Source organism: Heteronotia binoei, chromosome 2 (assembly GCF_032191835.1).
Source record: "Heteronotia binoei isolate CCM8104 ecotype False Entrance Well chromosome 2, APGP_CSIRO_Hbin_v1, whole genome shotgun sequence".
NCBI lineage: Eukaryota > Metazoa > Chordata > Lepidosauria > Squamata > Gekkonidae > Heteronotia > Heteronotia binoei.
Genome location: NC_083224.1, coordinates 183308497 through 183333979, shown reverse-complemented (window position 1 = coordinate 183333979; position 25483 = coordinate 183308497). Strand labels below are relative to the sequence as shown.

At 48.4% G+C, this 25483-nt stretch overlaps 1 protein-coding gene across 1 annotated transcript in view; it reads left to right on the top strand.

Annotated features, from left to right (window-relative positions):
* The first annotated feature begins 10344 nt into the window (after window positions 1-10344).
* ANKRD24 (ankyrin repeat domain 24) overlaps window positions 10345-25483 on the top strand; it is a 57130-nt gene continuing 41991 nt past the window's right edge. Inside the window, exons 1-3 of the mRNA XM_060232613.1 lie at window positions 10345-10513; window positions 22377-22507; window positions 25240-25328. Coding sequence (XP_060088596.1) covers window positions 10445-10513; window positions 22377-22507; window positions 25240-25328 — 289 coding nt within the window. The 5' untranslated portion in view covers window positions 10345-10444. The remainder of the gene's footprint in view (window positions 10514-22376; window positions 22508-25239; window positions 25329-25483) is intronic.

Genomic DNA, 25483 nt, shown 5'->3' with positions numbered 1-25483 from the left:
CAATCTTGTGAGGTGGGTTAGTCTGAGAAAGAATGGCCTCCTGGTCAATTTCATAGTACCTGGGGATTTGAATCCAAGTCCTCTTAATCTAATGCCTCATACAGGTCTGCTGGAGACAGACAAAAAGGGGAATAGCCATGAGGTTTTCCTACTTAGAAATGTGCCAGAGGTGATCACATCACAGCATGCTGGATTTGTGAAATGCTGGCTATCTTCATGCTGTTGGGTATGATTATAAATTCCCTTTATTGATTTTTAAAATTATTTTCTTTGGTTCCTTTCTTGGGCCTAGGGATGCCAGACTCGAAGTGGGTACTGTAACACGAGAGCTGTCACAAAAGGAAATTATAACAAATAAATATTGTGACCAGGGTTCCCTCTAAAATGAGTTAGTGTGAGCTAGCTCACAGTTTTTTAGTCTCCAGCTCACACATTTTTGTCTTAGCTCAGAAGAAATGATCCCAGAGCAAACAAATTTATGCAGTAGCTCACAACTTTAATGCCAGTAGCTCACAAAGTAGAATTTTTGCTCACAAGACTCCACAGCTTAGAGGGAGTATTGATTGTGACCACAATTACTATGAATAATTATTGAAAATTACAACAAATGTTACTGTAATAATTATAATCAAAGCAGTCCATAGAATCTCCTAAGCACTCAGTCCCTTTTTACAGACAAATCAATTGGTAGATATTGCTCTAACAAACATTGGTGAATTCAATGTCCATATGACTTCTATTGAAAGCCTCCAACTCCAATGTCCAAATTCAGTCATAAAAGGATGTGCAATCCTTGTTTCTTAATCCCATGAAGAATATATTGGATTTATATTCTGCTTTATACTCTGAATCTCAAGAGTCTCAGAGCGGTCACAGTCTCCTTTACCTTCTTCCCCCGCCCCCCACAACAGAAACCCTGTGAGGAAGGTGGGGCTGAGAAGGCTCTCCCAGCAGCTGCCCTTTCAAGGACAACTGTAAGAGCTATGGCTGACCCAAGGCCATCCCAGCAGCTGCAAGTGGAGGAGTGGGGAATCAAACCCAGTTCTTCCAGATAAGAGTCCGCGCACTTAACCACTACACCAAATAATATTGCAACAGGGATGCCGACTGTTCTCCTGTTTCCAGAATCCTTCCTCAGGCGAAGGATTAATCATGAATCCGATACCCAGTAAAAGTTCATTTGGGACCCGAGGTCTTCACAAAAAGTTTCTATTCAGGCAACATGCTCAAATGGCTCAAGGCGGCATCCCTGTTGGAATATTATTTCATAGTATTAAGAAATGAGGATTGCACATCCTTTTATGACTGAATTTGGACATCGGGGTTGGAGGCTTTCAACAGGAGCCATATGAACATTGAGTTCTCTGATGTTTGTTCAGTAATATCCACCAATTGATTAGTCTGTAAGATGGGACCGAGTGCTTAGGATATTCTATGGACTGCTTTGGTTATAATTATTATAGCAAAGTTTGTTGTAATTTTCAATAATTATCCATAGGAATTATGGTCACAATATTTATTAGTTATAAACTCCAGGTGGGGCCTGGGGATCCCCTGAGATAACAGCTCATCTCCAGAGTACAGAGATCAGTTCCCCTGGAGAAAATGACTGCTTTGGAGGGTGGGCTCTATGGCATTATACCCCACTGAGGTCTCCCCAATTCCCTCCCCTGATCTCCAGGAATTTCCCAACCTGGAGTTGGCAACCCTAACTGAGTCATACCGTTGGTTTATCAAGGGTCATACTGTATACTCTGACTGCAGCTCTCCAGAGACTCAAATCTTACACATCACCTGCTACTAGCCAATCCTGGTAACTGGAGATGCCAGAAATTGAACCAGGGACCTTTTGCATGCAAAGCAGATGTTCTGCCATTGAGCCAGCCCATGGCCCCACTGGGGAAACTTGGCCTTATAATTTTTAAAAATAAAATAAATGTTGACAGGCTCTCTTCTGGAAGTATATTTTTCTACATTATTATAATACTTGTTCTGAAGTGCTGTACAGTCTTAGAAGCTGCTAGCTCTCAAATTGCTACATGTGTTGTGAAATTTTTAGCAGAAGCTTATAATATTAAGTCTAAGCACACCACTGTACCTTAATCATTGGGTGTCTATTCATTCTTGACTTTCATCATTGGTTATTATTTTAATCGATTGTTTTATGCTCTTGTTTTTATCATTTATCAGGCCTCCGCATCTATGTCTATGTCTGATTGTAAATTACCGCTGCTTTTATGCCAATAAAGGTATGAAACTGAAGCGCTGTGTCTGCTGTCTTAAGCCTGAAAATGCTGAATATCTTCAAATAGTCAACTAAACCCTGTGCTCTGGTAAGACACTTTCTTGAGGAGGAGCTCAGTGTGATTCAAAAGCTTGTATCCTGATTTCGAAACTGCTAGGTGAACCAAACAAAAAGGACATGATAGATAGATAGATAGATAGATAGATAGATAGATAGATAGATAGATAGATAGATAGATAGATAGATAGATAGATAGAAAGAACTGAGTATTTCTTCTGAAGTGAAACTGATGAGGCTAGTAAGAGTCGTTGCACAGTGTAACTTTACCTGCAAAAGGTGGTAACTTAATTCCTGGGACTAAAAGGTTTCTCCTTCTCAAATTGGTTTCTCATTGGAGGGGATGCCAGCCAAGAGGTGATGAGACACCCACGATACGCTGAAATTGCTCTTAACCCCAGCTCCGGTAAGGAGATACTTTTGAACATATTCTGTCTTAGATCTGTGTTGAATAAGCAGCTCCCTGTTGACAATAGTCGAGGTGGAGATTCACAACTTATCCAGTATTTAGCCTGGAAGAGGGAAATAACGCCATAAAGATTTGATGTAACAAGCCATCCCCAGAGAACATCTGAAGTAAGTATTGTAATTTTTTGCTTTGGGAATAAGGGGATGTTTTTTTTTTCCTGCAGGATATTCAGACACAGTTTTGAGGGTTTGTCTGCAAAAGAGGGAAGTGCACCAGGCAGTGAGTTTCCTGGGCTAACAAACTGAATCAGGCACATGGTTAGGCTTTTCAAAAATGGAGGTGGGTTCCCCTGGATAAACAAACTGAATTGTACAAATTGGGCAGGTTGAGTAAGAGGGAAGAAGATGCGTTCTGGTGCATCTTTGGTCTCCTGGCAAGGTTGCATTGATGACTTCTAATTAGGCCATGTGGGATGGGGAAGATATGACTGGTAGTCTCTGGAGGTTAGAGAGTAGACAGTCGAGAGAATGCAAATACTTTGCTTTATGTCCCAAGGAAAGCTCAGGGGATCTGCCAAAGTTACTGCTTTCTTCTAAAGTGGAGAAAGGAAGGCTGCGAGACTGAAATTGCAGTTGCACTGCAAGGCCTCATGGAAGGTTTTAGAGGGTTTATGATGCCCTAGGCACTAGGGTTGCCAGGTCTGTGTTGGAAAATACCTGAAGACTTTGGGGGTGGCTCTGGGAGAGGGTGGGGTTGGGGGAGAGAAGGGGCCTCAGCAGGGTACAATGCCATAGAGTCCACCCTTCAAAACAGCCATTTTCTCCAGGAGAGCTGATATTTCAGCTGGAGATAAGTATATATATATATATATATATATATATATATATATATATATATATATATATATATATATATTTGCTCTCTAGTCACAATCTAAGGGACCCTCTAGGGTTTTCAAGACTATTTCAAGGCTACTAGCCACAAGGTGTAGATGGAACAAAATTTGAATTCAGTGGCACCTTTAAGACCAAGACAGCGTAGAGAACTGTTTTTAGCTGTTGTTCAGCCCTGTGGACAGCTGATTTCTTTTACACACTAAATTCCGTTGAACTGATGCTCCTGTGTTGGCGTTTCTGTAACATTTATATTGTGATTGTTTTCTGATGTTTGTTGTTGTACTAGCTGCTTTGTTGTATATTTGAAAAAGATGCAAATATTGTTGGATAATCATGTATTTAAATAGTAAGAGATATGTACTTTGTATAATCTAATCGGAGTGCAACACATGGTTGTTTATATTCATTTCTGGTTATTGTCACCAACTGTGGATTCTTTGGTTGGTTATCAGTAACTGAGCGTTTCGGTCACCTTACAAAACTTAAGACTTGGGCACGAGGTCACACACTGGGGCTTCTAGCAGAGCGTGAGCCCCAGCAATGAAATGTCCTTTCCCCCTTTTCCTTCACAGAGCTTACAAGGCTAAAGCCAAGATGAAGAGCCTCAGAGCACGGTTTAAGAAGTCGGATGTGAGTAAAAGCTGGATTTGTGGAGGTGGAAGCATTTTGAGTGTTAGAACAAAGTCTGTGAGTCAACCAACTACTGTCTGGATTTCACTGAAGCAAATCAATTAAATGTGCAGATCAGTGGACTGGGTTAAAGGGCTTCCTTCCTTAAGAGTATTTCATGAGAAACCGAAATCCACTTAGGAAAGCTCCAGAAATTCTCCCATTCCAAATTTTGCGCTGGATTCTGGAGTTCTGAATTATTTTCCCCTAAAGCTGAAGCTGGTGCGTTAGAAATCCCCCACAGTTTTTTTTTTTTTTAATTCTGAATTCTGTACACGACAATGGGGCAAGCAAAATTTGCCACAGGTTCCATCCTCTTGCTTACATCTTATGAATCCACCCCAAAGTTGAAACACTGCCCCCTCCCCAAAAGCAATCAGGATGTAATTTCACATATAGTTGTTTCAGGATCCTTTTTGTGAGGTGTGTTAGCAAAATGTGGGAACTCATGGACATATCCAGGGCTTTTTTTTGTAGCAGGAACTCCTTTGCATATTAGGCCACACACCCCTGATGTAGTCAATCCTTCTGGAGTTTACAGTAGACTCTGTACTAAGACAGTCCTAAGGATCTGCTTTGTTGCAATGTTCTTTCGATGTTCCTATCGATGTCTGTAAAGCTTTTGTGTGGTATATTATGATAATGCAGGAACACAATGGCACATCCATAAACTACCACATGGAAAAATGTTGCATTCACATAAATCATCATGTTAAGTTACGTTCTTGCCATTTTCTTTCAGTCCTCACATGCCTATCAGGGAGAAGACGCGAAGGAATGGATATTTATTGCAAACTGCCCGTGTCCCTATTCTTGAAGCAATTTTATAATTTATCCTAACATGATGCCCATTGGTGCCATGGTGCCAGCCCACATTTCCTGCTTTCTGAACAAATTGGCAGGCACTAAAGAAAGTACCAGTGGGCACCATGACATGTTTCCTGGTGACTCTCAGGTGTTTTAAGAAAGTGGGATGGGCCATGTGCGGCTTTTTCCTAGCAGGGCTTCTGTTTAGCCGTTGGTGATTTGATTGGTTGTGTAAATTTTTGAAAATGTTGCTTTGTCACCACAGCTGAAGGATCTTCGCTATTTGTCGGAAGGTAAGCTGCAGCAGCCATCTTGTGGCAGCCATTTTGTGACGGCACCCACCACCCTATGTCAGAATTCCAAATGTGTCCACGGGGTGAAAGAGGTTGGGAACCCCTGATTTTATCCACTGAAGCAGGAATTCAGAAAGGATGAGATGCAGTGCAGAGTGAAATCCCAGAACTATTTATTTATTTACTTCATTTATAGGATAGCTTTCTCATTGAGAAAGAGTTTAATATATGCAGCATGAAATGACAGTACAATGTAATACACACTATATTACGACTGTTTGTTATAATGAGACAAGGGGAAAAAAACCTGGCGAACATGTAAGTGGTGGCCTGTTATGTATGGGTGTTTTCCCTTGCTTTCACTTGCATGTCAATTGGGTTTCTTTGTTGTTCTGCATTGATTTTCCTTCAGCTCTCAGTTTGCTTTCTGGTTACTGTTGCTCTGGGTTTTCTGAGAGAGCTTTTAAAAACTGCCATGATCACAACTGGTGTGCAGGATTAGATTAGAGCAGGGATGGCCAAACTGAGGCTCAGGAGCCACATGTGGCTCTTTCACACATATTGTGTGGCTCTCACACCACCCTGTCAGCTGGCTTGGAGAAGGCATTTCTGTCTTTAAATCACTTCTCCAAGCCAAGCTAGCCAGCAGCTTGAAAAATGCATTTAAAGTTAAAGTTGCTTTCTTTCCACCTCTCGCTCCCTCCCCTCCCCCATCTAGTTGCCCTCCTTCCTTCCCGTCTTGTGGCTCTCAAACATCTGACATTTATTCTATGTGGCTCTGATGTTAAGCAAGTTTGGCGACCCCTGGATTAGAGAATAACGAAGCGAAAACCATGCAAATTTGCAAGGAAGGCAAGAAATTAGCATCACTATGCAGTTGCACTGGAGCATTGGTAAAAATATCCCCCCAAATCTCTAGTTCAATTTGGTGGTGTAAAAAAGCTCTCTAGAACTTCTGCCAGAGAACTCTTCCCCCATACAAATTGCAGCAAAGTTAGACAACAATGAAACGTACAATAAACAGTGTGATGGAGAGTTCCTTTTAGTAAATTAGAGTAAAATATAATCCAGTCAGAGGCGGAAATTGGAGGAGGGTGAGTTGTGTTAGATGAAGAGTTTGCTTGTGAAACCATCATCCAGAAATCTTTCATTTTCCTAGTACGGGAAGCATGCAACAATCTAGACCAATTCTTCAAGGCATGGGCTTGTCTTTTTTCTTACAGAAAAAGTTGGCATCCTTTTTTCTGCAGATTCCCTTTTAAAAAATCCTAGATGACTATTACTATTTTTTCACTATTACTATTGTAAACACACACACTTTGTAAATGCACACATTGTAATTGCATATACACAGGCATCCTGGAATGTTTCTTTTTTTTTATGCATTCTGTGGTGGGACTACGGAAGTGTGAGAGCCCCCCAGAACTTTGCAAGCAGGCCATTCCAGAAAATGGGAGCCACAACACAGGAAGCTCAGGTACAGGTGTTTACAGAACAGAGGGAATCTGGCATCCCATATCCAAAGATGTTATTTCCAAGTACACGCAATCTTAGACCACAGTGTTGCATTTCGGTGCCCATATTGGACCCAGCCTTCTGAGTTGTGCTTGCTGAGTGCCCTTGGACCCTAGGGTCACCAGTTCTGGGTTAGGAAATTCCTGGAGATTTGATGGCAATGCCTAGAGAGGGCAGAGTTTGACGAGAGGAGGGAGCTCAGCAGGCATGCGATGGCATTGTCTCTGCCCCACAGAAGTGACTTTTGGGCTCTTTTTCTAGCAGGAGCTCCTCTGCATATTAGGCCACGCCCCCCTGATGTAGCCAATCCTGGAGCTTACAGTAGGCCCTGTACTAAGAGCTCTCTAAGCTCTTGGAGGATTGGCTACGTCAGGGGGGCGTGGCCTAATATGCAGAGGAGCTCCTGCTAGGAAAAGAGCCCCAGGGAAGCTGACCTCTGGAGAGGAGGAGGAGGAGGGGCAGGAGGAAGAAGATGAAGAAGAAGAAGAAGAAGAAGAAGAAGAGTTGGAGGAGGAGGAGGAAGAGTTGGAGGAGGAGGAGTTGAATTTTATACCCTGTTCACTTCTTGAAGGAGTCTCATAGAAGTGTACTATCCCCTTCCCTTCCTCTCCCCACAGCAGGCACTACAGACTCTAAGCTGTAGAGTCTTGGGAGCAAAAATTCTTTGTTGTGAGCTACTGGCATTAAAGCTGTGAGCTACTGCATAAATTAGTTTGCTCTGGGGCCATTTTTCCTGAGCTAAGACAAAAATGTGTGTGCCGGAGGTTAAAAAAAACTGAGCTAGCTCACACTAACTCAGCGTAGAGGGAACACTGCCTGCAAAGTAGGTGGGGCTGAGAGAACTCTGAGATAACTGCTCTTGAGAGAACTGCTCTGAGAGAACTGTGACTGGACCAAGGTCACCCAGGTGGATGTGGAGAGGAGTGGAGAATCCAACACATTTCTCCAGATTAGAGTCCACTGCTCTTAACCACCATGCTGGCTGAGGGAGCCATAGCACAAGAAGCGGGATTAAAAACCCAGAAGTGGTCCTGCTTTCTGCTTCACAAATGGTGGAGGAGATGGAACGACCCCTGGCAGCATGGTTGAGGGGTGGAGCTCAGTGGAACAGCATCTGCTTGGCATGAAGAATCCTGAACACCTCCAGTTTAAAGGACTTGGCAGTAGGTGATGTGAAAGACCTCCGAGACCCTGCAGAGCTGCTGCTGGTTTGGGTAGACTGACTTTGAAGGACCAGAGGTCTGATGCAGAACAAGTGAAAGTCACATGTTCATTGAATGATTCCCCCACCTCTGCGTGCAGGTTTTTTTTTGTAGCAGGAACTCCTTTGCATATTAGGCCACACACACCCTGATGTAGCCAATCCTCCTGCAGTTTACTGTAGACCCTGTAAAAAGAGCCCTGTAAGTTCTTGGAGGATTGGCTACATCAGGGGTGTGTGGAAAGGAGTTTCTGCTACAAAAAAAGCCCTGTCTGCACATCCCCTGGCAGAGGGCTATCCAGCTACTTTCTTCCAGGGTTCAAGAGGAGGGGGGGAGGGGGAATATAAAACTTGACAGCCTATCTCTTGGGTTTCCAATTTCTTGGTGGATGGCATGGGGTGCAGGGAAGAAGTGGTTAATAAGCCAAGCAACCTGGAGGGAAATTGAGACGCAGGGAAAGCAAAGGAGAAGAAGAGTTTGTTTTGATACTCTGCTTTTCACTACCCCAAGGAGTCTCACTCTCAGAGAGGCTTCCAATCACCTTCCTTTCCTTTCCCCATAGGTAAGGTAGGTGGGGCTGAGAAAGCTCTGAGAGAAGCTATGCCAAACAGGAGAGTTTCAGAACACTGGTCAACTTTAATTTTTTTTGGGGGGGGAATTAATTTTTTTGGAAAAGTGCAGAAAAGGGCAATTAGAATGATTAAAGGGTTGGAACACTTTCCCTATGAAGAAAGGTTAAAACACTGGTGGATTCTTAGCTTGGAGAAACATCGACTGAGGGGTGATATCATAGAGGTTTACAAGATTATGCATGGGATAGAGAAGGTAGAGAAGGAAGTACTTTTCTCCCTTTCTCACAATACAAAAACTCTTGGGCACTCAATGAAATTGCTGAGCAGTCAGGTTAGAACGTATTAAAGGAAGGACTTCTTCACCCAAAGGGTGATTAACACATGGAATTCACTGCCACATGAAGAAGTGGTAGCTACAAGTGTAGACAGCTTCAAGAAGGGATTGGATGAACATTTGGAGTGGAGGTCCATCAGTGGCTATTAGCCACAGCGTATAGTTGGAACTCTCTGGGGCAAGTGGTGCTCTGTATTCTTGGTGCTTGGGGTGGGAGGACTTTTAGTGTCCTGGCCCCACTGATGGACCTCCTGATGGCACCTGGCTTTTTGGCCACTGTGTTACAGAGTGTTGGACTGGGTGGGCCGTTGGCTTGATCCAACATGGCTTCTCTTATGTTCTTAATTTGGACTGGTGCTTCCAAGAATAATACTACGTAATTTGGGCTGTGAAGCCATAGCTGAAGAAGGTCTTAGGACTGAAACCATTTCCTCTTGCATTGGCATTTCTATGCGCACATTGGAGGGCTCCCGGCAGTAAACTGCAGCTGACATGTGGACTTGACAAAAGGATTTTTGAACTTTGGTCACAAAAATTATATGGTGTTTTGTACTTAGAAAAATACTAGACACGCACAAGTCAGTTTGTTCCGTGTAACTGTTGTTTATTATGGAATTATTTCTTACATAAATGTTGGAAAAGGAAAATGTCTATTTAATGTTTGCTGCCCCTGCGGTTCTGTGTTGCATTGAGCTTGTCTGTTGAACTGTGGGTTCTCTTGTATCTGAAGTTTAGCAGATGGCAAACCCTTTCGTTCAATGAAGATTAAAATGAGGGGCAAAGCTGGACCTGCTGGCTTAAGCCACTTTAAAAGTGCAGGATCAGGGCCTATAAAGTTGGCAGCCTTGGCAAGAGGCAACGGCCCACCCAGCACTCATGCTGAAAGTCCCACAAATTATTATTAAATAGAAACTCAGCAGTCTTTTCAGTTGCATACCTTGCCAATTGCCCTTATCCAGGATCTCTGCCTGCCGAGCCCTTACAGTCAGCCATTTGACAGTGTGAGTCAAGAGCCAAAGGGGATAGTCTGCTGCTATCCCCACGGCAGTGGGGTTGCAGACCTCAACCTGAACCCCAGCTTGGGCAAGGAAGAGAGGGCTACCGGGTCATGTGCAGAGTGCCCGCAACTGTGTAACAGCACACACATGGCAACAGGAGTCTGAGGAGGCATGATTCCAAGCAGAGCTGAGCCCCGCCACCTATTCTTTCACCCCCTCAAAGTGGGCAGAATAATGAACCCCTCCCCCTTTTCTCTCCTGGAGAGAGTGAACGTGCATCCCCCCTAATTCTCCTTCCAGCCACTAGAGGGAGCCTGTCCCTCTTTGGCGGGGCCGTGAACCGCTTGCTGCAGGCTGCCTTCATCCTCAGCATCAGGACCAGAAAGCTCCATCCTTTATCCTTCTCCAGCGTCGCCAGGCCAGGTGTCCGGCCGGTCAGTTGCATGGATGGCTGCGCGGTATCTCCTGGGAGGAACCATGAAGCAGATTTGCTTCTGTGCCGCTTCCTCCTTTGCAGTAAGTCTCTCCCCCTCTTCCCGTACGGGCACCCTCCCCTCCTCCGGTATAGCTCCTTTCCCTCCTGCTGCTCCTCCCTGTATAATTTCACCAAGCCCTCCTTCACCCCCACTTTCTCCTCCTTTCATTCTACTCTAAAACGTGCAGTTTGGCACACTGGATCTGAAAGCCCCCTTCCCTTATTGTCTTATAAGTTAAGGGGCTGGCTTGTGTCAGGAAGCAGGCAGTCGGGGGCGGGATGCACTCTGCATGAGCTCAGAGGCATGCTTGCCAAATTATAAGAGAGGAAAAGAAAACTAGGTGCAGACCTGGGAGGTGAATGAATCCCTGCTTTTGAAAAAGAACACCTCTGTCATTTCAGAAGATGACATTTTATGTTCCTGAGAAGCCCAAGGAGGAACACAGTGTCTCCCTCCCTTCCCTGAATTTTATCTTCACAACAAGAAGGTTAGGCTGGGAGAAAGTGCCCAGCCTACAGTAACCCAGCGAGCTTCCATAGCTCAGAGGGGAATTTAACCTGATGTCATCCTGTTTCTAGTCCAGCACCCTCCTTACGAAATCTCTCCTTTTTCCCATTCCCACTTCTGAGTTTCTTCTACCCCTTCCATACCCCCTCAGAGCCTTTGCAGTTCTTGCCCCCTTACTCTAGAATGCCCACTCAAAATGAAAATAATTCCATTTTCATAGCGGTGAGATGAAGCAGATTTGCCTCTGACGGTGATCCTGTGTACATTTTCCTCCCTTTAGGAGACTCAGGAGAATGCAGACAAGGGAGAGCAGAATAAATTCTGTTTCCTCACAACATCCCTGTGAGGTAGGCAAGGTGGAGAAAGGAAAGAGTTGTACGTGAGGATCATAATAGCGGTGAATGATTCCAGATGAATTATTCTTGAGTATTATTCTGCAGTCACCTCCCCACACACAATTATAGGTTATTTCCCCTTATTCAGAGAATACTCTCGCTTATTCCTGGTAGCCTTTGACTTTCCCCATCCTGGATAATAATCCTGATCTATTCTGCAGGAGTTGCTGCAACATTAAAACAGAAAAAACCCCACAGTGTCATTGAATGTCTAAATAATCCCAGGTTGTTATAGGTGTTATTATGGGCTGGAATCTTCCCCCTGACTATCTCACCATGCCTACCCTGCCCAACCCAATGTTTTTACCTCTTGGGACAGAAGACGATTGAAGAGGAGGTGAGAACTTGAGTCCTGGGGAACCCAGCTATTGTTCCCTCCCCGCCCCCCAGCTCGCCACCTTGACCTGGTAGAGTGCCTGTATGCTGGATTCTCGTGTTTGGCCTAGATTTTAAACCCCAGATAAGGAGATTTAAGGATGTGGCCTGTTTTGATGTCAGAGCTGTGTAGCTGAGGGACAAGCTGCGAACCGATGTGGGCCAGGCAGCCACCCCTGAAGCTGACGCCACAAGTCTGTAGATCTGGCTGAAGTGTAGGGGGCTACCTGTGCGAAGAAACAAGGTGGAGTCAAGTCTTCATTTCTCTTTGAAGCAAAAATTTTCTCATCTAGAGAAACCTACTTTTTTTAAAAAATGGAGATTGCAAATATTTGCTCGATGAAAAATCAAATAGTGAAATCGGAGAGAAATCTTACGGTATTGGTATATATTCAGATTTTTAGCAACATTATGACATTGAAGTGATAGATTTTTGATCCCTGGCACCAAAAAGGTGCTGTTCCTTCTTACAAAACCCTGTGAAGGTGACCTGCCCCAGCCTCTTGTGTGATCCGTGTGATCTTCTTGCTGATCTTTGCTCTGGAATTTCCAGCCTCGGCTGGCTTTACTTGCTATGTAAGGCTTTTCCGAATCAGGATTTAGAAAAATCCCTTTTAGCCGCCACCCATATCGAATCTCTAACTATGCCCCTCTTCTTAAAGAAAGAGGTATTATTGTAAGGGAGAAACATGCCTCTGAGCATGTACAGAGAGACTATGTCTGCAGCTGCACCTGCTGCCCATATAGTGGGAAGGAAGAAGCTAGGCCACTTCCCAGGGATGGTGGCCAGGCTTGAAATACATTGAAAGCAAGGGTCCCTGACAATACTCCCTCTAAGCTATGGAGTCCTGTGAGCACAAATTCTACTTAGTGATCTACTGGCATTAAAGCTGTGAGTGAGCAATTTGACTACTGCATAAACGAGTTTGCTTCCTGAGCTGAGACAAAAATATGTGAGCTGGAGGCTAAAAAAACCATGAGCTAGCTCACACTAACTCAGTTTAGAGGGAATACTAGTCCCTGACCTTTTTGAGGTTGCAAGCACCTTTGACATTTTGAGAGGGGGTATCGAGTGCCACCTAGGATTGGCAACTCTGAGTTGGGAAATTTGTGGAGATTTAGGGGTGGAGCCTGAGAAGGGTGGGGTTTGGGGGAAGGGAAGGACCTCAGCATGCATTCAATGCCCTAGCGTCTACCTCCAAAGCTGACATTTTCTTCAGAGAAACTGTTCCTTGTCATCTGGAGGTCTGCTGTAATTCTCTGGGTGTCACCTGGAGGTTAGTAAGCCTAGTGCCACCTCAAAATGGTTTCCCCAGGAGACGGAGCCAAAGGGAATGCCTCCTTCCTTACACCTGCTGGGAAGAAGGGAATCCTGAAGGGGGAATGGACCCAAACGCTGACTGAGAAAGGCCCCAGTTGTTTATCAGTCCTCCTCATCCTATAGTGGAGGACTCCTTCATTTGAATGAAGGAAACCAGTAATGAGCCTTGCCTTACAATGGTTCCACTCATTTTCTGAAAAATCTGGCAGGCAGAAAACAAACTCCTTTGTTTCTCCACCATGTTGGGGACCCCTGGTCTAAAGCCTCAGCAGCAGCTTCATCCTTCTCTTCCCTTTCAAGAAACTGGCCAATGAGGAAAAAATGAGGCCCAACTACCAGCCAGAATCCCCCCCCCCGGACAGTTGGCAGTTGTGATAAAGTAATCTTTACAAGTACTATAACATTTGCAGTGAAATAAATCTGTTCTCATGGATCTCCCCTTCTGCAGACGTCTTGTGTCCGGGGAAACTCTCTGCAACCCAAAATGGATAATTGGAGGAATATCACTTGCTTTTTAAAATATCTGAAAAGGCAGTGTCTGCAGAGGCTAGCAACACTGTGTTGATTCAGCCCGTTTCCTGCAAAGGCTTTTGGGATCAGCCTCCATTTTACATCTAAGGACCTCTTGGTCCTTGACCACAGAGAAAAACCAAACAGGCGATGAGTGCCCACTATTCCAGCAGAACAGATGATGTGCAGGGACTATCAGCACAAACCCAGGAAGAGATTAACAGTAATCTGGCAGCGAGAGGGAAACGGAAAGGTTGCTTGAGGGCCAGCGCATTTTGGGTGGGTGGCTATAGCAGGGCCTGTGGCTACTAAAGTGAAGCAGCGAGTGATGATTCAGCACATACACCCCATCATGCTGATTATAAAGTTGCCAACTCTGGGTTGGGAAATTCCTGGAGATTTGGGGTGGATCATAGAGAGGGTGGGGTTTGGAGGAGGAAGGGACCTGAGCAGGACGTAATGCCATAGAGTCTGCCTTCCAAAGCAGCCATTTTCTCCAGGGGAACTGATTGGTGTCATTTGGAGATCAAAAGTAAGAGTCCAGGGGCAGCTTTAAGACCAACAAAGTTTTATTCAAGGTGCAAGCTTTTGTGCACATGCATGCTTCATTGGACAATGAAAGGGAATTAGGGAAAGCAGTCACAGGTGGATAGTAAATTAACATGCAAAATGGTGGGGGGTTTTTTTTAACAGATAAGAAGTATAATGTACCAGACTGGAGACGTCGGTAGGGCAACATACTTTAATGCAGGTACATTACACACACGAGAGAGAGGGAACACGCGGGCCGGGTCCCGCTTATATACATCACCCGGAACAACCTCTCAGACTGGCCAGCCCAATCCAGGCCAGTTGAGCTTCCCGCCTTAGCTGGTGATTGGCGGGGTATTCGCGCCCTGTGCGGAGTCGCTTGGGGACAGCCCCTGTCGCTTCCGCACCTGGCCGCGTGTGGCTGAGTTGAGGCTATTGTGTTATTGCGTTATGGCATCTTCGCGATACACTACACTCCCCCCCCCCCCCTAGTTGTTGTACATAGTCCTATAGGTAGGCGGGAGGCCGGCGCTCCCGGGTTGATCGCCTCGGGGTTGCTTTCGGTGTAGGGGCGGCTTCTGCTGCTGGGGTTCCTCCAGGGGGGTGCGGCGGCGCATTTGGTCGATGTGCCGCCTTAGGACCTGGCCCCCCTCTGTGGACACCTCATAGTGGCGGGACCCAACTACCCGCAGCACCCGCCCTGCTAGCCACTCTGGTCCCCTGGCGTAGTTGCGGGCAAATACCGGATCTCCGGCGAAGAACCCCCTAGCCGCGTCCCTGATCTCTGGGGACCCGCGCACGTCCGAAGCTCGGTCGGGGTGCAACCTGTCTAACCTCATAGTGAGTTTGCGCCCCATGAGGAGTTCTGCCGGGCTAACCCCCATGACAGGGTTGGGGATTACCCTGTTGTCAAACAGGAAGGCGGCTAGTCTGTGATCCCAGTCACCCTGCACGATTTGGCCCAGGGCTTCCTTGGTCGTGCGTACCATACGCTCTGCCTGGCCGTTGGTGGCCGGGTGGAATGGCGCGGACCTTACGTGCCTGATCAGTTACCTCTGAAGGAACTCCTGGAAGTCCCCCGAGGTGAAAGCTGCCCCGTTGTCCGAAACTATTGTGTCAGGGATGCCGTGGGTGCACATGGCCCTGCGCAGCGCTCAGATTGCGGCTGCTGATGAGGTGGACCCTACTGGAATGACCTCTAGCCATTTGGTGTATGCGTCTACTATGATCAGGAAGATCTGTCCCTGGAAGGGCCCCGCGAAGTCTATGTGGAGCCTTGACCAAGGTTTCCTCGTGATTTCCCATCGTGTGGTAGGAGCGCTGGGCAGTTCCGGCCGCGACTCCTGGCACATGCTGCATCTCCGGACCCAGTTCTCGATCTCCCCGTCCATTCCTGGCCACCAGACATAGCTCCTAGCTAGGGCCTTCATCCTAACTATGCCGGGGTGGGTTTCAAGGAGCGACTCCAGGACTCGCTTCTGTAGCGGGGGGGGGGGGACCACCACCCGGCTTCCCCATAAAATGCACCCTTTGTGGGCTGCTAGTTCATCCCTTCTCATTTTGTAGAGCTTAAACTCCTCCCCCATGTTCCCTTCCGGCCAACCCCTCATCACCCAGTCGAGAACCCTTGCCAGTGTCTTGTTTTTCCCAGTGGCCTTAGCAACCTCCGTGGCGTGGAGGGGCTGTTCCGGGAGTGACTCGACTGACATGACGCGGTGTGCTGGGGCTGGGTCTGGATCCATGTCGGGTAGCGGCAAGCGGCTGAGCGCGTCCGCGTGGCCCATAGCCTTGCCGGCTCTGTGAACCAGGGTATACATGTAAGAGTTGAGGAATTGATTCCACCTCAACACGCGTTGTGACAGGATTTGGGGGGTTTGGCGGTTCGGGGCTAGCAGACCCAAGAGCGGCTTGTGGACGGTGGCTATTGTGAACCTCCGCCCATACAAATAATCATTGAACTTGTGGACCCCCGCTACGATGGCCAGAGCCTCCTTGTCAATTTGTGCGTAATTGCGCTCTGCTGGTGTGAGTGTGCGGGAGTAGTAAGCGACTGGTACCTCCCTCCCGTCCGGTAGCTGGTGCCCCAGGACTGCACCCACCCCATAAGGCGACGCGTCGCGAGCCAGGATTACCGGCAGGTGCTCATCAAAATGATGGAGCACCGCATTGGAAATCAGGACGTCCTTAACCGCCTGGAATGTGGCGGCTTGCCGCTTGCCCCACACCCAAGGGGCTTGTTTGTCCAGCAGCCGGTGTAGAGGTTCCGCGATGGCTGCTTTATGGGGTATGAACGTGTGATAAAAATTGAGCAACCCCAAGAAGCTTTGTAGCTCCGTTTTTCAGGTGGGAGCCTGGGCGTGCACGATGGCTCGGGTCTTTTCCTCCGTCGGATGGATTCCCTCTGCGTCCACTGCGAATCCCAGGAACTCCACCTGCGGTACCCCCAGCAAGCATTTCTCCCGCTTCACCTTGAGCCCTGCTGCTTGGAAACGGTGGAGCACTTCTCTTAGGCGGTTGCTGAACTCCTCGGGGTCTGGGGCAGCGATTAAAACATCATCGAAAAAGGGTTGGACTCCGGGGATCCCTTTGAGAAGAGCATCCATTATACTTTGGAAGATCCCCGGAGCCACGCTGACCCCGAATTGTAGCCTCCGCACCCTAAAAGCCCCCCTGTGGGTCACGATAGTCTGGGCCTCGGCCGTTTTGGCGTCCACTGGGAGCTGTTGGTAGGCTTGTGCCAGATCTAGCTTCCCGAAAATCTTTGATCCCGCTAGGGCTGCCAATACGTGGCTGACCACCGGCACTGGGTAGGGATTGTCCTGGAGTGCCTTATTTATTGTGCACTTATAGTCTGCACATATCCGCACCTCCCCGTTTGGCTTGACCGGGGTCACTATGGGGGTCTCCCATGTGGCATAGTCCACCGGCTCCAGGACCCCTTGGGCCGTGAGGCGGTCCATTTCCGCCTCGATTTTGGGCTTTAAGACGAAAGGGACCCTCCTCGTCTTAAGCCGGATCGGCCTGATCGTCGGGTCGAGCGGTAGGGAGATGGTCGGCCCCTTGTAGCTACCCAGGGACCCATCAAACACGTCGGGGAACTCGCGGCACACCTCACCGAACCCTCTGGACGTTAGGGTTTGCCCCACCCCCTCTAAACGGATCCCCAAGGGGCCGAACCACGCTAGTCCCAAGAGGGTGGTAAACTGTCGCTTGACCACCAGGATGTCCAGCGGGCCTCTAAAAGATCCCCTCTCTACTTGTACCCGGGCCAACCCCACAATTTGGACCGGGTTCTTCTGGAAGTCCCGTAGTATGAAACCCGCCGGCCTCAGCTGCAACCGCTGGCGGGGGCACAGTTTCCTCAGGGTCTCTTCCGCAATTATGGAAATGGAGGAGCCTGAGTCCACCTCCATGAGGCATGGGGCTCCTTCGATGAGGACCGCCATTTTGATCTTGTTGGGGGTGGTCAGGGGCAAGTTCAGTACCTGTAATGTGGTGGAGGCTGTGGAGTGGGACTCAGCGGCTTCGTAGTGAGTGGTCGGTCTCCGGCGGTTGGACTTGGCTCGGCAAGCCCGTGCAATGTGGCCGGTCTTCCCACAGCTTCTGCAGTCCCAGGTCCGGTACTGGCAGTCCCTACGGTTGTGGGGGTCGCCGCAGCTGGCGCACTTTGTGGCGGGCGGTCTCTCCGTCGTTCAGGGTCGCTGTGGCGCTCTGATGGTTGCTCCTGCTGGGCGGCGCAGCTGGAATGCTTCTACCTCTTCCTGGCGGTCGGGGTCCAGCTCCTCGTGGTGGATGGCCTCGGTCTTCGCCTTGGGGAAGGTCCGGGTGGTCCTCTCGAATGCCACGGCTTCACTGAAGGCGCTCTGGAGTGTGAGCTCTTTTTTCGCAAAGAGCTTCTGTTGGAGCCTCTCGTCGCGCAGGCCCCATGTGAACCGGTCGGCCAGGGTCTCCTCCAGGTGCGGGAAGTTGCAGTTGCCTGCGATCTGGCGCAGGGCCACCAGGTAGTCGGCGGCCGATTCTCCCTGGGCCTGGTCCCTCCTGTGGAAGAGGAACCGGCGGGCCACCCGTGAAGGTTGCGGTAAGAAATGGCCTGTGAGGAGCCTGACGACTTCCTCGTAGGACTTCTCGGTGAGTCTAGCGGGGGCTGAGAGACCCTTAGCGATCCCGAACGTGGCCGCCCCGCAGACGCTCAGGAGAACGTCCCTCTTCATGCTGTCCTCTGTGATTCGGTTGGCCCTCAGGTAGCACTCAACCCGTTCCGAGTAGGACTCCCAGCCCTCGGGATCCGCGGGGTTGAACGCCTCAATGTGGCCGGTGGTACCGCTCTGGTGAGCCATGGTGGCTGCGCGGTGGTCGTGGCCTGTGGGTTGCCCTGTCTCCGGTGTAGCCGACGTGGCTAGGATCCCATCCTCGTCGCCACTATAATGTACCAGACTGGAGACGTCGGTAGGGCAACATACTTTAATGCAGGTACATTACACACACGAGAGAGAGGGAACACGCGGGCCGCGTCCCGCTTATATACATCACCCGGAACAACCTCTCAGACTGGCCAGCCCAATCCAGGCCAGTTGAGCTTCCCGCCTTAGCTGGTGATTGGCAGGGTATTCGCGCCCTGTGCGGAGTCGCTTGGGGACAGCCCCTGTCGCTTCCGCACCTGGCCGCACGTGGCTGAGTTGAGGCTATTGTGTTATTGCGTTATGGCATCTTCGCGATACACTACAAGAAGAATGGAGGGACGGTGGCTCAGTGGTAGAGCATCTGCTTGGGAAGCAGAAGGTTCCAGGTTCAATCCCTGGCATCTCAAAAAAAGGGTCCAGGCAAATAGGTGTGAAAAACCTCAGCTCGAGACCCTGGAGAGCCGCTGCCAGTCTGAGAAGACAATACTGACTTGGATGGACCAAGGGTCTGATTCAGTATAAGGCAGCTTCATATGTTCATATGTTCATGTTCATAAGAATAACAGGCTTGGTTTCTGATTATCTTCTGTTTGGGTTCCACTGGGGGGGAAATAACATAGGTAATAAATATGTCAGAATTGGAGGGTGATGTATCTTTAATGGTGAGAATCTATCATTAGATCCATCCAGGGAACTCCTTTGCCTATTAGGCCACACATTCCTGATGCAGCCAATCCTCCAAGAGCTTACAGGGCTTTTCTATAAGCTCTTGGAGGATTGGCTACTTTAGGGAGGTGTGTCCTTAATATGCAAAGAAGTTCCTGCTACAAAAAAAGCCCTGGTGCATCTCCTATCTAGTGTGGAGGGGAACTTAACAAGCATCTTTTTCTTTGAATTGGGGCTCTGGAGATCAGTTGTACTTCCAGGAGATCTCTAGGATTGTCTACCCGAGTTGAACTGGAATGGGGGATCAGCACTTTACAGAGAAGCCCACTGTGCCTACGGACCATTTCTGGGCCCTTAAACATTCTGCACGGGTCTTCCCCTTATTTTGCTATCAGCTCAAAGCTTGAGTCAAACATGCAGAAGAAAAAGGACTGCCAACCTTCAGCTGCACCCAGAGATCTCCCAGAATTATCTTCAGACTACAGAAATCAGTTCCCCTAGGGTAAATGGGTACTTTGGAGGGTAGACTCTATGGCATTATGCCCCCTTGAGGTTCCTGCCCTCCCCAGGCTCCACCCCCAAATACCCAGGAATTTCCTAACCTGGAGTTGGAAACCATAAGAAGTACCCATGCTTAATTGGCTTGGTCAGCAGCAGCTGGGAAGAAATGCACATTTGACCATTTTCTTTGAACATTTCTTTGTACTTGTGGAACGTTATCAAAGGAAAGTCCAAATGGAGAAATTGATTTTCATTTAGCTGAGAGTCTCTAGGCAGCTATTTCTTGGGAAACAATAATTAATTCCCAGTGGATTCCAGTTTAGCCTTCCCTTTGGCATGCTAACTTTTCACAGGCAGGGGCTTCATCTTATACAGGGGAGAAGTCAAATGCATGTAATGGGCTGGTCTAGGTAGGGCTATACCATACGGTATTTTAAACAAACTGCTCAAAGCGGAGATTCTGCAAGGTGCAGTGTTCAAGTGCCACTGCCATGTCATTCTATACGTAGAAGATTTTTGGATTGCAGCCCAAAGTCAGGGCAGAGAGTGTAAAGAACAGGATGAACATCTGAAAAGGAAGTTTCAGAGCGCAGCCATGTTTGTCTGAAGCAGAACAGCCAGGGTTCAAGTCTTGTAACACCTTGGAGACCAATAAGATTTGCAACACTCAAAACAATGGAATCCCCAGGACTTGACAGGGATATTGGTTTCTTATCTCACTACAAATGCTAACCTCATTCAGCCCAACATCTGTATTCTCACCAGTCCCCCAGAAATCCCATTTTATTTTATCTCTTATTTGGAATAATAGATTAGCATAGTAGATTGTAATGTAATGAATAGTAGAAACTGGGATGTATTTCTCTGGTCTAGGGACAGGGGAGATATATCTGCACAGCCAATCACCTGACTTCAAAGAAGAAGATGCTATAAAGTCATCTCCATGCTTGAGAGGAGGCAGATGGCAGGGTCTAAGTTAAATACTCTCAGCATCCCACAATTAAAGATATATCAAACTCCACTTTTGACTATTTATATCCTTCACTGTTTTTGCCCCAGAATTGAACCCAAACAAATGGTTACCAATACCATATTATAAACTAAGTTTATTATTCCTGTTTGGTCCCTGAATCTGTTGAACATCCTCATTGTGCTGCATGATAATTTACTGCTCATCCTCTATCTAAATGTATGGACTGGTAATTTCCAATTCTGTTTCTGTCTCTGGTAATAGGCCCTTCCTGAAAAATACCGCCTCCCTTTCTATCAGCGATTCCTCACTACCAGTTGCTCTGCCCTGGGGCTTCTGCTTTCCTTGACTCAAGCAATTGATTCTCCACTAGTTGCCGCAACTCCCTCCAGTTTCCCTTGTGACTTCCTGATCTCTAAAAATACAAGACCAGGAAACTGCAGGGGAAATTGGAGGGAGCTGTGGGTCAAAATGCACCTGTTCAGTAACTGATGGGGAATCAATCACTTGAGCCGGGGGGGGGGAGGGGTCAGAATCAAAAGCTCAGGGGCAGAGCAACTGCTAGTGAGGAATTGGTCTATATGTAATCAGTGCTGGATTAAACCCTGTGGAGGCCTCTAGGCAGTCAAAATCTTGGGCCCCCTCACAGGCAGAGAGAGGCAAACTTGGCAATGATGCCAGCAGTAGCCGCACCAGGCAAGTCGGGCAAAGAGTGGCACAGTTGTTGGTTGTGTGTGCAGGCTGGGAGGGCTGCAAGTAGGCTTCCCAACCCTCCCGCCCTGGCGGGGGACCCCAGAATTTCCATCCTCTTCCCCCGCTCCCCAAAAAAACGGATGCAGGGGGAGGGGGGGAAACGGCGCCAAGGAGCATAGCAAGCCGCCCCATCCCAGAGCGGGCAACGCCGCCACGCTGCTGCCGCCCCCTCCCCACCCACCACAGCTGCTCCTCCGAGATGGGCCCAGGCTGAGCCCATCTTGGAGGAGCAGCCTCGGCGAGCGGAGAAGAGGCGGCAGCTGCGCAGCAGCATCGCCCGCCCCGCCTCCGAGGCAAAACCAGAGAAGGGGAGGGCGGAGGCAGGCCAGAAGCATGGCGAGCCGCAAATCCGGGCCCTTCTAGGACCCGGACTCGCGGCTCGCCATGCCCCCGGCCCGCCTCCACCCCCCCCTCCGATTCCACTGCAGCTGCTCCTCCGAGATGGGCCCAGCCTGAGCCCATCTCGGAGGAGCAGCCACGGTGAACGGAGAAGAGGCGGCAGCCGCGCAGCGGCATCACCCGCTCCGAGACGGGGCGGCTTGCCACGCTCCCCAGCGCCGTTTTTCCCCCTCCCCCCTAGCTCCACCCCAGTGTCTCCTGGTTCCACCCCCAAAGTCTCCTGGCTCCACCCCCAAAGTCCCCAGATATTTCTGGAGTTGGACTTGGCAACCCTAGCTGCAAGTAGGGTGGAAACTGTGAGGGGAAGCTGGCCCCCATGCCTTTAGAGGCCCAAAGGCTAGTGCCTACATGGCCTAATTGTTAATCCAGCTCTGTATGTAATGGTTGAGAAAATTTTGTTTCAGTGTCTCTGAAGAAGTGTGCATACAAAAGCTTATACCTTTAATAAAACTTCGTTAGTCTTAAAGGTGCCACGGGACTCAAAGATCTTTTGGGTGTATAAGCTTTGAAGAGTCAGAGCTCTCTATCAGATGCCTTCATCTGAAAAGGACACTGTTCTTCTGGTTGGATTTCAGAGTCAAGACTGGAGCAAGAACGACGAGAAACTCCTGCAGGCCGTGGAGTACAACGATGCAGAGAGAGTCGCTTCTCTTCTTCTCCGGAAGGGCCTTGTGTCCACCAAACTGGACTCGGAAGGAAAATCTGCGTAAGCCACTTACATTTATCTGAAAGATTCCCAGCTGGGGGAAACAAAAAGGGGGACAGGAAAGTAGTTATCTGAGAGTGTATAAATAGGATTGGCAACTCTGGGTTGGGAAATATCTGGAGATTCGGAAGGTGGAGCCTGAGAAGGGTGGGATTTGGGGAGGGGAGGGACCTCAGCAAGGCATAATGCCATAGAGGTCACCCTTCACAGCAACCATTTTCCCAAGGGAAACTGATCTATATTGCATAGAGATCAATTGTAACTGCTGGATATATCCAAGTGCCACCTGGAGGCTGGCAACCCTAAACCACCTCACAAAGAGAGCTGCAGAGTTGTGGAGGCGGAAATCAGGGACCTGGGAAAATTTCCGAATCGTTCCTCCCACCACGATTTCTTACGAGACTTCAATTTATAATGTGGAATGTTAATTTGTCCATGCATAAGTAATGTTGCAAAACACATGCTTTTCATGGGGGGTGGGGAGTCTAGTGCACGGATAATAAGGACGATGCAAAAGTAAATAATGACTGGTTTGGTTTGCTCAAATGGGAAGAAAAGTGAGGTGGGGATGAATTCTGCAAGGATGAGAAATACAAAACGAACCCTGTGAGAGAAATGGCACTTGCGCATGGAATTATCAGAGTTTTCTCTTCATTCTTGTAATGCTAGAACTGGGGCTCACTCAGTGTAGTTGGTGGACTACAGTAAATGCAGGTCAGAGCATAGGATGTCCTCCTTCCTTCAACCAAGCAGGGTAAGGTTGCCGGGTCCCCCTTGGTAGGGGACGGAGGGCATAGTGTTGAAAAACTCCTGGAGATTTGGGGGTGGAGCCCAGGGAGGACAGGGATATCAGCAGAATCCAATGCCCTCCAATAGACTCTAGCGGAGTCCGCCCTTCCAATCCATTTGCTACAGGGGAACTTATCTCTATAATCTGGAGATGACCCCATGGTGCAGAGTGGTACAGCTGCAGTACTGCAGTCGAAGCTCTCTGCGCACGACTGGAGTTTGATCCCTGGGTTCAGGTAGCCAGCTCCAGGTCGACTCAGCCTTCCATCCTTCTGAGGTCGGCAAAATGACTACCCAGCTTGCTGGGGGGAAAGTGTAGATGACTGGGGAAGGCAACAGCAGGAAAGGAAAAGGAAAGGTCCCCTGTGCAAGCACCAGTCGTTTTCGATTCTAGGGTGACGTTGCTTTCCCAACTAGGGTTGCCAATCCCCAGGTGGGAGCAGGGGATCCCCCGGTTTGGAGTCCCTCCCCCCGCTTCAGGGTCCTCAGAAAGCGGGGGGAGGGGAGGGAAATGGCTGCTGGGAACTCTGTTATTCCCTATGGAGATTTATTCCCATAGAAAATCATGGAGAATTGATCTGTGGGTATCTGGGGCTCTGGGGGGGCTGTTTTTTGGGATAGAGGCACCAAATTTTCAGTATAGCATCTAGTGCCTCTCCCAAAAATACCCCCCAAGTTTCAAAAAGATTGGACCAGTGGGTCCAATTCTATGAGCCCCAAAAGAAGGTGCCCCTATCCTTCATTATTTCCTATGGAAGGAAGGAATTAAAAAGGTGTGCCATCCCTTTAAATTTGATGGCCAGAACTCCCTTTGGAGTTCAATGATGCTTGTCACAGCCTTGATCTTTGGCTCCACCCCTAATGTCTCCTGGCTCCACCCCCAAAGTCTCCTGGCTCCACCCCCAAAGTCCCCAGATATTTCTTGAATTAGACTTGGCAACCCTATTCCCAACGTTTTCATGGCAGACTTTTTATGGGGTGGTTTGCCATTGCCTTCCTCAGTCCACCCCATAAAAAGTCTGCCATGAAAATGTCGTGATGCAATGTCACCCCGCAGCCAGAAACAACTGGTGCTTGCACAGGGAACTACCTTTACCTTTACCTCAGGTCCCACCTGGACAGCTGTCATCGCTAGGCCTCATACAGAGTTCTTTCATGCTGAAACTGGACATGCAACTGACTATGTCAAAGTCAGATCCAGGTGGGCAGCTGTGTTGGTCCGAAGCAATAGAACAAAGTTGGGGTCCAGTAGCACCTCTAAGATCAACAAAGTTTTACTCAGAATGTAAGCTTTCGTGTGCATGCGCCCTTCATCAGACAATGAAATGAGGTACAGTGAGCAGAGCTGCATATGTACTGGACTCCAACTTTGTTCTGTGTCAAAGTCAGATTGAGGGGACCCAGATGCAACACGTTAAAAATTGTAACATGCTGTCTGGCCCACATTTTGTCATTTTCTAGTATGTCTTCACATGCCGCAGATAGCTGTTTGCCTAGCGTATGCATCTACTAATGTGTGCACCAGCGCAGTCACTATTGCCTACAGATCTGTGCCATGCTGTGAAAGTCTTCTGCTAAGCTGGTGTAATGAAAAGGGGGAGAGAAAAGTTCCTCTCCTTTCTTATAAAGCTAGACCTGGAGAGTTCCCCAGTTATGTTGATGGGCGGGAGACTCCAGACATGGCAGGGGTGGAATTCTAGCAGGAGCTCCTTTGCATATTAGGCCACAGCTTTTTTATAAGTTTTTGGAGGATTGGCTACATTAGGGGTCTGTGGCCTAATATGCAAAGGAGCTCCTGCTAGAATTCCACCCCTGGTCAAACTAATGCAGGAAAGGCCATACTGGGAGCCTTCTGTTGGGCTAGGAATTTGTCCCATGGAGTCCTTTGCGGATGTGTTGATCTGGCCTTTGGGTGGTAACAGCAACTTGGTTTTGTTCTGCAGGTTCCACCTGGCTTCCATGAAAGGGAATGTGGACTGCTTAGAAGTGATGCTGGCTCATGGAGCAGATGCCATGACGACCGACAGCTCAGGTGGGCATCACTCAAAGGTTCCTCTTCTCATCTCTCTCAGGGAAAGAGGACCCAGGCTGATTCTTTTTAGCCCAGGAGAAACAAATGGCCACACCAGGAAGCAGGAAAAAAAGAAAAAGAAGGGCTGTATTCGCACACACTAAGTCAGGGGTGTC